The following is a 15124-nucleotide window of genomic DNA, read 5'->3' on the forward strand; positions in this document are numbered from 1 at the left end:
GAACGATGTTTGGCACAAAGTAATTACTGCGTTTAAGGGGAAAGCGTGTTGCTGCTGTGGCGGGCACCTCTGAAACAGGCGGATGAATCACAACTTCTCCTTGGGAAATTTGCTGTATGAGGACCCTTTTTCCATACCAGTGGGACCCTGAAATTCCCCGTGTTTTCCCTACAGGGACTTTCCGCTAATCTTTCTGCTTAGCGGCATAGGAGCAGCAGGGAGCTTGAGGAATGACCGAGTTTGCTGCTACTGCCTGTTCTGTCTCTATGCGAACACATCTGCTCCTAAGATTTGGGCGAGTTTTAAGTTTTCCTGATCCTACAAACGTGTTTTAGAAGGCCTGGTGCTATCTTTAGCCCTGTGTTTATTCCTCACATCCTCGCACGTAAGCTGAAAAGCAGCACTGCTTGGACTGTGGGGAAAAGCGAGCATTTACACAATCCTAGAGCATGCAGTAGCTTCTGTACTTGCCAAAGGACGAATCGGATTTTATTTAGGCTGGAAGATAGCGGACGTGCACCAGGCTTCCCCTGCATAGCTTGGATCAGAATCTGACCCGCCTGGAGAAGAAGTAGACATTGGTCCCCCCCACCCAGGGCTCGTCGTCTCGGCGCACCCTGCGCTCCCCACGGGCCGGCGGAGAGCTCGCGGGGCATCCGCATCACTGGCTTTTCCTCTTGCTCCGCAGCTTTTTGAAGGCAACATCCACTACGACATCCCCGAAGTGCGGAGGTTCGACCCCGTTCCTGCCCAGTACGTCCGAGTGCACCCGGAGCGGTGGTCCCCGGCGGGAATAGGGATGCGCCTGGAGGTGCTGGGCTGCGACTGGACAGGTAGGAGACCCCGCTCCCCTCCGCCGCCGGCTCTCGGGCATGGGCCGAAACGGGGAGCCAAAGGCTGTTTCTCCCTCGCCGCCGTCCCTCCGGCTTGAAAAGAAAGCAAGTGCAAGGCTGGCCTCGATGCAGGCGGCAGCAGCAACGTTTGGGCCCCAGTCCAGGTGTGCCCGAGGAGCCGGAGGCAGGATTTGCCCCCACCTACCCTCTCCCCTCTTTGAGGTCTTTTCTCTGGCGAGGCCAAGAAATCCTTCCTCGTGGCCTTACTGTGGGTGAGAGTCGTCCAAAAGCAGGACCAGAAGGAGCCCCTCTGCTAGTGGGCCTTCTAACGCAAACGGATGAGGCGCGAAGCGGGAAGCTTCGGTGACCGCGCCGTGTCTCCCGAGCTGCCGCAGCGTGGCTTTGCCGTTAAAATAGCCGCTCTTCTGCCTTCGGACCCCAGGTGGAAATCATATCGCAGATGAGGTTGCGATGTAGGGCTGCAACTTCCCTGAGACCAGGGGACCGTGTTCGCTTTCGCCCACCGGTTTTTCACAAGTGAAACATGTTGCAGCCACCATTACTTTTAATGCAGAGGTGAAAACTGTCTTGACACTCTCTGGGATCAGTAGAGGTGGTGCCTTGCCCTGCTGAGTCTCAGTGGTGGTTGATTGCTCCATAGTTTCATCCCAAAAAGCCAGAAATGAGCCCAACAGCTCATTCTGTCTGATGCTAGCTTTTCAGTGCCAGGGGCTAATTGTCCTTTGTTGTTGTTGTTGTTGTTGTTGTTTAATAGTTTGCTTAAATCTGAATCTGGTCTCCAGATGTCAGTGATAAAGAAAGAGGTATAATTTCCATTTTAAAAACGCATCTGAAGAAGGCATTTCCTTGTAAGAATTCCCGTTCTAGGAAGCTTAGAAGACATGGAGCTTTTCTCCAGCCTTTCCTGGAGTCTCTCGCACCCTTTTCCGCCCGTGATGTGCTGTGAGATGCGTTACGGGTATTTGACAGCAAAGCGTGAAACACACATACACGCGATCATCAGTGGTACTCCATCACCTTTGAGGTCAATGGCAAATCTCCCCCTGAACCGAGAATCCAGTGTAAACGACCTAAATCAAGATTAGATCCTTTTTTGTTTTTCCGTGTGGGCTGTTGCAGGAGAAACGGGTGTTGTGGGTTTGCTGTGAGCACCACGGGCTGCGGCTCGGCGCAGTGGCAGCTGGGCAGTCCCCACGTTGCGGCTTGCCGCCGCTCCCGGCCGTGCCCGGATGCCAGAGCCCCGTGGCCCACTGGTGTGTCACCAGGGGCCGTGGCCGTGTCGGCCCCTCCGGCGCACTTCCCCGAAGCAACGGGGTTTGGCTTCCTCAACTTCTTGTGCTATTTGTGGTCCAAATTCTCCTTTACGGCTACGTTCCCCTTTGGTTTCCGTATCAGCAGCACCAGCCCATGCGTTTTCCAGGCAGAGTGCTTGATGGTCCTTTCCCAGGGTGGACATCTCATCTTGTGCACGTTGCGATGTTTAAAACTCAACAGCCAAGAGATTCGTAGCTTTATTGATTTACAGGCATTCGGCTTTGTAATCAGAGCAGGGCTCGTAATCCTGTGGCTTCGCCACGTTATAGAGAGCGTTAATATCCCTAACGCAACCTGAGGAGCAGAGATAGCCCGCGGCTTTATCCGCACGCTCCGGCCGGGCTGGCCGCGCGCGCCGGTCCCCCGATGGAGCCAAGACCCGGCCCTCTCCGCTGGGAGGCCCCAACACGTTGCCAGGCTGGCGCCAGAGACCCAGGCTGTCGCGCTTCCTTGGGAACAAGACCAAGAGACAGATAACAGCACGCCGATTGCAAATGTTTTCACGTGAGAGCCTAAGCCCTGGTGCCCCTGCCCAGCCGCTTCCATTTCTCATCAGGCTCTGGCAACTGCAGTTACCGAGTCGAACAGGTACCTCACCGCGACTGGGCTCGCAAGCTAGTTGGCTAGTAGCTCAAAAATCCTGAAGCAACCGGCTTCTCTCAAAGACCTGCCAACATTTTTCCTCTGAAGAGCGGAGATTGATGAATGTTCGCTTGCAGCTGGTTTTCTCTGCTTTGAAGTTCCAAACATCTGGTTCCAATTGCGCCGTAACTTTGCGTTTTGATCGGCAGTTACCACCAGTTGCACAGACACTTGCTGGGCCAGGGAGCGAGAAAGCGAGCAGGAGAAACCTCTCTTTTTTCACTTTCCTTTTCACACATCACACTGTCCTCCCTGCTATTTTCGTTATCCCTTGTAACCCTCTCGTTGCGGCTCTGCCATGGCAACTGATTTTTCAAGATGTATTTCCAAGGCTTGTCCAGGGCAGCATAACACTGCTGATTTACATCCGCTCAGCATCTGGGTCCCGTATGGGACTTAGCTTTCAAGGTCCTTCCACGTCGTGAAATATCAGCTATAAATCTCAATATACAAGAGCAACAACACACCAAAAAAAAAAAAAAGAAGTGCCAGCTCCAAATAACTTGCAGCTTTTGATATGCTGCCTTCACCTGCTGCTTTTTTTTTTTTTCTTCTTTTCTTTTTTATGACCTTTTTCTGTGCCTGGCTGCTTGCAATTTGCTTCTTGGTTGCATTTGGAGTTTTATGGGGTTGTAACAAATTTGAACTTACAAATTAAAAGACTTTGAGGTTATTTGGTAGTTTACCATGAACAGAAGACAGCCGCTGGGAGGAGGGGGGAAGAGAGTTTATGTGCAACGTGCTTAATAACGGCAAAATAAAAGGGGGGAAAGGAGCCTATGGAAAATACTCAGTGTATTTAGCCATTTCCTTCTGCTTCTGGCTTCATTAAATGACATCCTGGAGGGTGCCGACAAAGAAACACAATCGCCCATAACTGAGCAACCTCTTTAAGAGTGGAAAGCGTAAAGCCTGCTGCACTCAGCTAACACACCCGTAAAAGGAGAGCAGGCTGGAACCTGATGTCGTTTACTGTTGGTCTTAATATCCTTCTCTTTCTTGTTTAAATTTCCCCTGACACCTACTTGGAGGTTGTTTCACATGGGCCATGGCGGAGAGAGGGAAATTGGACAGAGACGCTTTAAAAACGTAGTCAGGAGCCTGCGGCGTGAAACCAGATGCTCTCTGCAGCCGAGCCAGCGCGCGCGAGGGACTCTCTGGGTCCATCGGTGGTTACGTCATGTGTGGGTTTGAGTGACTTGTTTCGTAAATTGGCACAATCGGTGGGAATGTTGTGTGTTTCTTCTGCGAGTTATATGCCTCTATGAAAGAAAAGGATGCTCTGCCTGTGGTCTCCGTTATCCGATACTGATAGCCAACTGGATTGCCAGTGCCAGTGTAGATGGAGAGATTAAGAACAAGAAGTAGGACGTGTGTCTAGAGGAGAGCCCTGTCCAGTGGGGGACTCTAAATCAAAGGAAGTCCCATATGGAAAAGGCAGTTAGTTCACATGGAGTTCAAGCCCTGCTGACACTTGTAGCACATGGAAACTTCGTGGTGTTCTTGTCCTATCTCTTCCTGGCCCTCTACGAACGCGAGAACAAAAACATTACGCTATTTCCTCCCACCTGGGGTTTTTGTAGCGTCCGTCCCAAGCATTGTCTCTGCTCCATGTTTTGCAGATGTGAAGCCCACTGCAGAGACGCTGGTGCCCACTCTGAGTAGCGAGCTGACCACCACCCCCTACCCAACTGATGAAGAGGCAACGGAGTGTGGCGATAGCTGTGGAGAAGAGGAGGGTACGTATCAGAGCAGCTCATCTTTATTGCAATAAATGATGGGTTAAGAGCTAAGCAAACACTCTTATCTTCCCATTTGCTCCTATACATGGGGCTGATTCCTGGAAAGCTTTGAGTAATATCGTTAGTGATAGGCCAAGCTCAAAAAAGCCCCCAGTCAAAATCTGATAAGTTTTATCAAGGAAGGATGCAAGAGCAAGAGATAGCAGCTAATTCAATGCCTAGGGTACAGGACTTGAAGAGCTGCTCTCCCAGCTTCCTTATGTGACCTGCGGCAAGTCACTTAGGGGGTCGCCTAGAGCCCCCTCCGTATACCAGACCCCCCTGGTTGGGTGTCATAAGTTCAGAAGGTGATTCGGAGGAGAGACCGAGACCGCCGGGCGTGCAGGGCTCCTTCCGCGGAGGTCACGACGGCGGCAGTAAATCACAACGCACAGAGAAGGCAGGTGTCCTGAGGAGGACAACCTATAGCCCAGTGGGGATCATCTCCCCTAATATCAGTTGCTTAAAAATTAGGGGCACGGTCTGCGCAGGCAGCGGAGAGAAGGGAAAGCGGACTCCAGGCAGCAGTTCGTCCCTGTAGTCCTAGATGGCTGTCGGATGGATGCGGCATGATTTGGGTATGTGCAGGGCTCGTGTATCTCCACTGGCTATAGGAGGAGGCTGGATGTTAATTTAGACCAAGTGCTTTGCTTGTAAAAAGCCAACGCTGAGGGAGATTAATCCTTTCTGCCTCACATCCCTATCCTTAAAACCCGAGGTCATATTCTTCTGCTCCTTGTGAGGAGGTTGTGAGCACCTGGAGGTTGGGCAGCGCTCGGATGCAGGGAGAGGGCAGGGAAGAGCTGCGCAGGGTTAGTCGTACGGCGCCCGGGGCGGGAGAAGCGCACCCTGCGCGCGGCAGCAGAGCCTGAGCCTCAGCGGCGGGGTTGGACGCTGGCACAGGGGCTGCAGCCTCCAGCGAGAAGCCTCGCCAGGACAGGCTGTCCTTTGAGGTAGCTCCCAGGACTTCTGTCACTTCAGCCGCAGTTCCCAGAGAAAAAAATTAATGGGTTTGAAAATATGTAAATTGAAAGAAAAAACAATTAAGATTAATTGGCTATCTCACACCTCCCGTCGGGATTCCCCTGAGTTCAGTTCTGGAAAGCAAGCTGCAGAGGTAGCTCAAAGGGTCTGTTGCTCATTTCTTTGCCTCCGTGATAAGCCTGTGCAACCCCCTTTAGCACTGAGGCGCTTGGGAAGCTGCCGAGAGGACGTTTAGGCCCATAACAGTCTTTGCAGCAGCGTGATTCCTGGGTGCCGGCCAGCGGGAGGGAGGCAGCGGAGCCGGCTGCGGAGCCTGGAGCTGGCCTCCGTGTCAGCTAGCGACCAGGACGACTTTCATTCTCATACTCCACGAACAATGAGGGTGTTCCCCGGGACAATCAGATTTACGACAGCCAAGGAGAAACAATGCGGCTCTCCAGAGTACGCGATTAGATGAGAAGAAAAGGATCCATGATCTGCATTGTATTATTTTCAAGTGGGAGCGTGTAAAGAAAGCCCTCTGCCCCTCGCAGCAAAGTTCCCCTGATGCCTATCGCTTGAGTCACTCGCCTCTTCCTCCCGGCTGGGCCGCCGTTCGCTTTGTGGGCACTGTGATTTAAAACTTCCTCTTTGCTCAGGAAAAAAAAAAAAAAAAAAAAAAAAAGGGCCTAAAATTGGTCTCTGTTACGTGCGTGTCCGCTGAGCGCTTGGGAGCCTCCCAGCCTGTTTCTGTGGCCTCCGTGCCTCGCATCTGCTTCCCGGGCAGAGGGCACCAGCCAGGACCTCGCTGCTAGCCGCAGGCAGGCCAGTCCCTGCAGGAAAGCCCTCCAGAGCTTTTAAAGCTGTTGCCGCGGAGGGAATTAGCTCGGTTCCTGTTTCACAGATTAAAGGTTAAGTGACTAGCCCAAAGACTGCGCGGTGCATCCATAGCAGAGCTGGAAATAGAGGCTGGCTCCTTTCACTCGCAGTCCTAAAGCCTGAGACCATCATGGCCTCGCGTTTCCCCTGGTGGCATTTCCATGCGAAGGTACCAAGCGGTGAGTGACAGCTCACCGTGTTGACAGACAGTTCCCATCTGGTGCAAACGGCTAGATCTGTCACTCAGGAGCTGGCTTTCTGGAGCACTTGAGATTCTCCTTTTGGAGCCAGAGCAGGAACTGCCGCGCACAAGGGCACTCAGGAAGCGCTCTTCCTTGACATTTAAGAAGGCATTTAATATTTGACTGCTCTAGGGGATGAAGAGAAGGTGCTGATTAGAGTCTGGAAGCATTTGGTACGTGCTTTTATATTTGCTTAGTTTGGTGGATTAGCCGCAGGACGTAGCGTGAGCATTTTGATGATGCAGAACTTAAGGCTGATCCCTGGAGCTGACGAAATGTGAGATAGGTTAAAAGCATCAGTGTGAGCGAGATTTCATGCTTTCTTCTGCAGTTATGGCTCGCCAGCTATTTTAGTTTTGGGCTGCTTTTTAATAGCATCCCTTCACGGGCAGGTCATTTTTTAAACCAACCTTGCTTTGCTTCTGCTTCTAAGATTTCCACCTGCCTGCAAACTTCAACTGCAACTTTGATCTCCCTGAAGACCTCTGCGGTTGGTCACACGACTTGGAGACGGGTTATACGTGGTCTTTTCAGCCTACCAGCACCTGGATTGGCAACGCAGAACCAAGCCCCGAGTCCGTGCCTGGTAAGATGGTTAATATCGTACCGAAGTAGGGAGTGGGTTGATGGGGCTTTCTGCATGTGAGCAGTATGACTGACCATTGCCCAGCTCTTCAGAGCTGTGAAGGCTACACAGGCATGAATGTTTTCTTCCGTGGAAGCTTTCAGGTGCTTTGCTTTATTTGTTCATGTCTTATTTATAGGTCTGTGACCTCTGGCACTGACTTACTTACACTAACTCTGCTCTTGAGATGGCCTTGAATCAGACACTGGGCTTTGAGTCCCCTGTGACCACGTAGGTTCGTCTGGGCTTTGTTCCACATCCTGATGCAAGTGTCCTCTGTTGGACCCATTGTTTTTTCCGCAGAGTGCATTTCCTCTCTTGTTAGAGATGCACTTCTTCCTCCCATATGTTTGCTCTGATTGCCTGTAGTCCCGACTTCAGCTGTTCTGCATTCTGGGCTTGCATAGGCTGGGTTTCAGCTTCCTCCAGGGGTAGGATGATTTAAGCCCTAAGAATGCAGAAATATGCCAGCGTCTTGCTGTTTGACTTTTGCTCTTTTTCTCTTCTGTGCTTTGGAAGCAGAAGACGTGCATGAGCCTGGCAGAGCATAATTTATGGAGGTCTTCACTGAGATGCGCTGGCACGGGTTGGAAACGAGCCTGCCTCTGGCGGCGCGGTTGATAGATCCTCTTCTTTAGCTTCATGTCTTGGAACTTGCCCCAGGACTAGGGCCCTTTCCTCACCCTGGTTGACTTCCTGTGCAAACGGCGTGAAGGACATCTGCCGGTTCCCGTGTAACAGTAGCCTGCTCCACCGTGACGTCAGTTCCCTTCGCTGTCTCTCCTTGCTCGGGAGACGCCAGGCTCCCTAAGGGTGCGTTGGCTGGTTTTACCTGGCCTCGGCTCTCCCCAGACGCCCGGCGACTGGGGTGGCCGCCTGCAAGGAGCCGTGCGTGCCGGGGGCTCCTCCCCGCCCGTCCCCGGCCCCCCCGGGGAAGGTTGCCTCTCGAGATGCAAACATTCGGGCGAACCTGTTAGCCACCTGGCAGAGGCGCTGGCCAGATTGGCGGTGCTGCCAGCCAGTTGGAAAGCCGTGCAGCCAACACCTGGTAGGCAGTGCTAAAGAGGAAAATATGTATTCCAGAAACATATGGGAAGAGGAGAATCTGCTACATCTCCACACACAACTCAACCCCACACAAACGCACACATCATTTTTCTCCGCGGCTCCTGGGGTGCCCAGCGTTTTTCGGCGAGGCGCAGCGACGCCGTAAGCGCAGCCCATATGGACATCTGACAGATTCATTGGCGTGACATAGGGTCATGGTGTCTGCTACGGAGAAAAACATTTTCATGTTTCAAGTGTTTATCTCTTCAGCATTTGAGTGCTTTAGAAGATTAATATCTGGAGATCGCTGGAGCCTCAGGCACCGGGAGGGAACGCTTGCAGCCGGCCCCAGGCTTAATAACCCTCCCCAGCTCATGCGCTGGAATAATGTTTAATTAATATAAGCCTCCTGCAAGTAGGATAAAAATTACTTATTTTTATAACTCAGACTCAATTTTTCATTTCATTTCCTCTCCCCCGAGTCGCCCTACAGTTAGTTGGCCATAGTTTCTCAGAAGGCGCCAGGCGTGCCTGCCTGCGTGCACGCGCGGGCAGCCACGCGAGCGGGGTCGGCGGGGGCCCCCGCTTTAGGGGGTTGCGGGAGCGGGGGAGAGGGGACACAGAGGGGAGCGACTGTTGTGTCGGCCCTTGCCCTGCCTCCCGGGGCCGGGGATGCAGCCGGAGCACCGCTGGGTTCGCGCTGCCTCCTCCTCCTCCTCCCTCTCCAGCCCTTCGTGTCTGCTGACAAAATTCGCCCTCCCTCCGGGGAGCGAGGAATGAAAAAAGCCGTTGTTCGGGGTGGTCTTGTTCTTGTGAATTCCCCACCCCGGGGTGAGCCGCTGGGCGAAGGAGAGCAGCTGTGCCGGCTTTAGAGGCCGGGCGAGCGGCGGCGGGCGCTGGAGCCCGGCTCCCGCGGATTTAAGGGTGCTGGCCCCGGCTAGAGCCCGCGGCCTTTTGGAGCCCGTGTGGGACGCGTTTCTGTTTCCCTCGAAAATGGCCAAACAACAAAGAAAAAAATAGAATTAAAAGAAAGAGGAGGAAAAGAAAACAAAAACCACCCAAGTAAGGCAAGGAGGAGCGCTGGCTCAGTGTGCCTGAGAGAGAGGGGGAAGGAAATGACCATGTTGAAATCTCCTCTGCGAGGCACTTGATTAGAAAAATCTGTTGAAGAGACGGGCCTGAATTCCTCAGCTATCTCCCGCGGTCATGGCGCGCGCGCTGCAGGCGAGGCCTCCCCGTCCTTCGGCGCGGAGGACCCCTCCTGGAGCCGGACGGGACGCCCGCTGCTCTCCTCCCGCTGTTTTTGCTCCCAGGACGCTCTTGCCGGCAGCCCTGCCGCTCTGTTTGTTAGCCTGGTGCGCCGCGGATGAGCCCCACCTCCTCCCCGGACCGGCTCCCGCTGCGCCCCGGGGCACCCCGGCCCTGAAAGCGGACCCAAGGTGTCCAGCTCGGCTCCAGCTGGGAGCCTGCCCTTTGCAAGCCTTTTACCAAAACAAAAAAAAACCAAACCAACGAAATGGAAAGGAATGACATGTGCCCCCTTTTCCATGGCCCTGGGAGAGGCACTGCTGGGATTTCCCCGCTCTGGGGATTTTCAGGTGCTCCCCGCCTGTGAGAAGAGCCCTGGGAGGAGCCGCATCTCACGCGCGGCCAGGTTCGCCTCCCGCCCCGCGCCGCTGGCATCGAGGCGGAGGCCTTAGGGACCTGAAAATTTAAAAATATACATATATATATATATATATATATATATATATATATATCTCACGACGCTACGGAAAAGCTGGGCTAGATTTGTTTTGCACCTTTCCCCCCGCCCCCTTCCTTCCCTCTCCTCGGAGGCGTCGAGCAAGCCCCGCGCGGTCCTGCAGGAGCACGCCGGCGGTGGCTTTCCGAGCCCCCTGCCCCGGGAGCGCCCTGCTGGCGGCGGCGGGCCCGGCCGGGAGGTTGGCTTGTGTCAGAGCGTTCCCAGCCGGGGTGTGTTTGCAGCGCTCTGAAGTTTCCTAAGAGCTGCTTTCGTAAGGAAAAACAAACGTCGAGCTGCTTTGAAGCGGGTGGTGACCCTTCGCCAGCCTTGTGTTTTTCCCATGGGATCTGTAAAAGCGAAAGCCCTTTTTTTTTTTTTTTTTTTTTTTTTTAAATTTCTTGCTGCGGTCCCTGAGAACCTCCCTCCGGCCTCTGATGGGCGTTTGGTTGGTCAGGGACATGGCGGCCTCGCCGGGGGAGCTGGTGGGACTGAAGAGCGAGAGAGGCTGTGGTGGCCTGCTGGTGGGAAGGGCTCGGGTCGGGGCAGGTGTGGGCTTTCGATGCCTTCTCAGGGACTGATTTTTCCAGCAGACGCGCTTGATCTAGTTAATATGAGTAAGTCAGGGCTCTCCAGGGCGGGGGAAGCGCTCAGGGAGCCTGACACCTCAAAAATTGCTTGTGCGCACCCTTCCCGACGTGTTTTGCTGGAAAGCCTCCAGAGGAGCTGCCGAGACCCATGGGGGAAGGTGTTCTTCTCCGGAGAGGGCGGCGATGCCGGGCGAGCGGTTGGGGTGGTTGGCCACAGAGCCACCACCACCTCAGCGCGGCTGCCGTCTTGATTTCCTCCGCCACCTTGTTTGTTGTTGTTGTTGTTTTTTGCTTGGGGTGGTCGCTTTTCTGCTTTGAAGAGGCTTGCAGTGAATTACAGAGAGCGCGGGGGGGACCTTGATGGCTTATTCCACCTTATCGCTGCTCAAGCGCGGAGCACAGCTTGCGCTTCCCCCCCCCCCCGCCCCCTTCCTCCACTTGTTTATCTCCCACCTCGCCGCCGCGTCTCGGCGGTAAACCACAGGAACGCTCCTCCATTAGGGAACGGCATGGTATTTTTTCAAGTGATTCACTCGAGCAGCAGTGGGCAAACATGCTTTCATCTTTTTTTGTTTTTTTCCTTCTTCTTCCTGCTAATGTTTGTTGGCACAAAGCGGCAAGTGGGGCCACGCACGGTTCCTAGGTGCTGGGAAATACCACTGGAGAAAGCTGCTCTTTCTTCACGTGACCGGTCGGGGACAGATTTGTCCTCCACACCGCGAAATCAGTGCAAGTTCCTGTGGGATGGGTGCGCAACGTTGGCAACGTTTTGATCGTGCGTCCCAGGAGCAGAGCGACAGCGAATCTTTCTGGTGCCTCGTGCTGAATTTATTCTGGAAAGCAGCTTTGCAGCTGGCAGTGGTTGGTTGGTTGGTTGGCTCAGGTTGGCTCCTCCCTGAGCTGTTGGACCTGCACTAGCTATCGGCATTCATATCAAGCGTCTCCAGTTCCAGCCTGGGCCCTGGATGTCTCCTGGGATAGCAAACGTACCACACCTCCTCCCCGAGGACTGACAAAAAGCACAGCACAATTTAAAGAGTAGTATTGAAGAAAATGGATCCCGTGCTGTATTTCAACCAGCCGCAGGTTTGCAGCTACCCGGGCGTCACCGCTGCTTGCTTCCCTGCCTGCGAGCAGGTCCGTCCTCTGCGCTGTCCCTTAGGGCCGTCTTTGCGGCATCATGGACAAAGCGAGAGCAGGGCTTGCGCTTTGCCTCGCCTGTCCTCGGAAGAAATTGTGGCCTAGATCCTGACTGTGGCGTATGTCCTGCTGGGGATGAAAAGAGGCAGAAAGGGCCCAGCGGGGTGTCCCCATCCCGAGATGCGTTTTTGGTGCTGGCAGCTAGATAAAATCCACTTTGGCCTTGTTCGCGGAGCGAATCCCAAGCAGGATAACTGTGACGCAGGTAGCAACCGCGTTGTTATCACGGTGCCGATTTTCCTGCCTGTAACCGCTCTTGAACTTGTCCTAACTACGTCGATCCTGGGCTGGCCGCTTTCCGGTTTCGCTCTGAGCCGGGGCGCTGGTGGCGACCAGCTTCAGGGACCGGGCCGCCCTGCCCCACCACCAGGTGGGACGCCATCCGTCGTCCCCCGCTGAGGACCGAGGGCGGGAGGCGAAGCGCGTGGTGCGAGTGGCCACCCAAAACGATGTGATTGGGTTCCCTCCCCCCCCATTTTCTTTTCTTTTCTTTTTTCCCCCCCCTGGCACAGATGGCAGGAGTTACCTGCAGCTGCAGAGCAGCGGGAGGAGGCAGGGCCAACGCGCCCGGCTCGTCAGCCCCGCCGTCTACCTGCCCCGCAGCGCCGTCTGCATGGTCTTCCGGTACCGGGCGGCGGGCCGCGGCGGGGTGATGCTGCGCGTGTGGCGGGAGGCCAGCCAGGAGCGCACAGCGCTGTGGGTCGTCGCCGAGGACCAGGGCGACGGCTGGCGCGAGGGCCGCATCATCCTGCCCAGCTACGAGGCCGAGTACCGGGTAAGGGGCCGGCCGGGGGGGGGCAGGCGGATGGGGCCGGGGGAGCGGGGCTGTTTTCGTCGTGCGAGCGCACCCTTCGCCGGCTTGACGTTGACCTTCCCGTCCCGATTCCTCCCAGATCGTGTTCGAGGGCTCCATCCGCAGCGGCCACCCGGGAGAGCTCGCCCTCGACGACATCCGCTTGGGCACGGACATCCCCCTGGAGAATTGCATGGGTAGGTGCAGCGCCGCCCCCCCCCCCCCCCCCCAAAAAAAAACTCGGGTGGAGTCGAAAACCAGCGCCGAGCTGCGAGGCAAAGTTGCCTGGCCCGTTCCAGAAAGTTGCGCCTCAATCCTATGTGCGTCGGGAGGATTTGCCGCTGATCAGCGCCAACAAAGGGCTATGGCCGAAAAGTTTTAATGGGGTCATTTCCGATGCCACCAAAACGCTAATGAAACGGCAGTGTACGGTGCCGTTCCCTCTCCGCTGGGGCCGGGAGAGTAGCCAAGACCAGCGCCGGCTACTGTTTTTCCCGTGCAATCCCGGGAAGCAACCTGATCCCTTCTCAGCCTGCAAAGAGCTCTAATAAGTCCCCATAATTTTTTCCTTTGGCAAACGTTGTCCTTCGCGTCCTGAACTCGAGCGCTGATTTCAGAGCGCTCGGCGGCGCGGGAGCCTGCCGGTGTGACTCACAGGCGTAATGCAGGAGTCATCTAAAAATCATCAGAAGTCTCTTACTTCTGCGAGAAAGGAATCAGTAGCAAGCACTGATTATTGCTTTTGGGATCCAGTAATTTGTCACAGATTACTTCTTCAGGGAAAAAAACCCAAAAAAACAACAACAACAAAAAAACCCCCACCACTTGCCTTTGTTCATTGGCCCGGTCAGGCGGAGAGGAGCATGGCACGGCCGGCCGGGAGGGACACGCTCCCCCCGCGGACGCTGGTGCCAGCGGGGAGCCGGGGCCCAAAAGTTTTAGGGGTTTTCAGAGCGTCGTCGTGGGGGGGGTTTGTCTGTGGACGACTCGAGCCAACCAGCTGAATCCCAATGACCCTCAGGCTAGGACGTGTTTTGCCCAAAGTGCGAAACTCCCCTGGCTAACCCTAGGTTGGTTTGTTTGTTTGTTTGTTTGTTTTCTTTTGCAGAACCCCTCACAGCTTTCCCAGGTGAGAACTTCTACACTCCAGGTAAAACCACCCCCCCCCAAAAAAAACAAAAAACAAACCCCCCCCCCCGCCCTTATCTTAGCGTCTCCTCTCTGATGGCATGGAAAAAGCAGCAGGGCGTTGAAAGGGAAGCGAGGTGGCAGCGGCTTGCGTTGGCGCGGGCAGAGGTCCTCCTCTCGGTGGTGGGCGCTCTGGCAGGGTTTTGCTGGAGCTGCAGAAGGAAAGGGAGAGGCGCCTGGAGGTGGCTGTGGCGGAACAGGCTGCCGCGAGGACTTCTGGAGGTGACAGCCAATGACAGGAAAACAAGGTGAAATGGTGCATTTAATAGCTTAATACTAGCCTGAAGGATAGAAACCGGCCTTTTTGCGGTCAAGCCCACGGAGCAGGAGAGCGGGCGAGGAATTCAGAGCGCGTGGCGTGCCTGGCTCGCGCGGCAGCCGGCGCGGGTGCTGTTCGTCTCGCCCCGGGGTGGGGAAAGCTATCCCGCCTCGGGGCAAAGATGCAGGTAGCCTGTTTGCGGGGGTTTCTTCTTTTCCTCCCCCCTTTGATTTTGGATTTTGCTTTACTGCCTGCCTCCTCGGGTCTGCGCTGGGCGGGCTGCGTGGTGCAGGTTCGTCGGCTGCTTGTTTACCCTGCGACTCAGACTTGGGGTGTTTTGGGGCAGCTGCTGCAATATTCTTGGCTGACACTTAAAGCCTCACGACTGTTGTCACGTAAATCATTTCTCTCTGCTCTCCTTGGCCCGGTCCCTATTTCCCGGGCAGCATCCTCACCTCTCGGGGCTTGTAACGCAAGCGTCACCTTCTGCGAGAACCGTCCTCACCTTCCCCCCGCCCCGAAGTCTTGCCGATATTTCTGCAAGGAGAATAGGAAAGTAGGATTCCCGGGCTGACGGGCAGGAAGAGCTGGGGCAGAGGGATGGAGGGAGCCGGGAAAGAGAAAAAGGCGGGGGGCAAAAGAGAAGGAAAGATGGAGGCTGGAGAAAGCAAGGGCGCTACTAAAATGGGAGGAAAAGATGAAGATGCCCAATAGAAAGAGAGGGCCAAAGGAGGGGAATAAGTCCCTGGCTGGAGAAAAAAGGGGAGCTGGAGAAGAACGATCGCCAAGAGGGCGAGACATTTTCCCAGTAGCGCGGGGACAAACCGCTGTGAGAATTTAGAAACTCTCGGTGCGGTTTTTCATCCTGGCTTTTTTTTTTCCCCTGCTGGTGCCCGGGTTTTTTTGCAGGGGGGCAGGGGGACAGGAGGAAAGGGTAGCGGCTGCCCAGGGTTTTGCCTCGTCTCCTGCGCCAGCAACAGCAGCACCAGCCGTCGTCCTGCCAGAT

General features: G+C 55.1%; 1 protein-coding gene across 8 annotated transcripts in view; it reads left to right on the plus strand.

Annotated features, from left to right (window-relative positions):
* NRP2 (neuropilin 2) overlaps positions 1-15124 on the plus strand; it is a 53926-nt gene that overhangs the window by 27351 nt on the left and 11451 nt on the right. For 3 of the 8 annotated variants that reach the window (XM_068948022.1, XM_068948018.1, XM_068948020.1), the window contains exons 10-15: positions 689-833; positions 4433-4549; positions 7109-7261; positions 12391-12653; positions 12772-12868; positions 13780-13800. In XM_068948022.1, the coding sequence (XP_068804123.1) occupies positions 689-833; positions 4433-4549; positions 7109-7261; positions 12391-12653; positions 12772-12868; positions 13780-13800 (796 nt within the window). Of the gene's footprint in view, positions 1-688; positions 834-4432; positions 4550-7108; positions 7262-12390; positions 12654-12771; positions 12869-13779; positions 13822-15124 lie in introns of all 8 variants that reach the window. The other 5 variants (XM_068948017.1, XM_068948019.1, XM_068948021.1 and 2 more) reach the window with 2 other exon arrangements.

Source organism: Struthio camelus, chromosome 6 (genome assembly GCF_040807025.1).
Source record: "Struthio camelus isolate bStrCam1 chromosome 6, bStrCam1.hap1, whole genome shotgun sequence".
In the NCBI taxonomy this organism is placed as follows: Eukaryota; Metazoa; Chordata; class Aves; order Struthioniformes; family Struthionidae; genus Struthio; species Struthio camelus.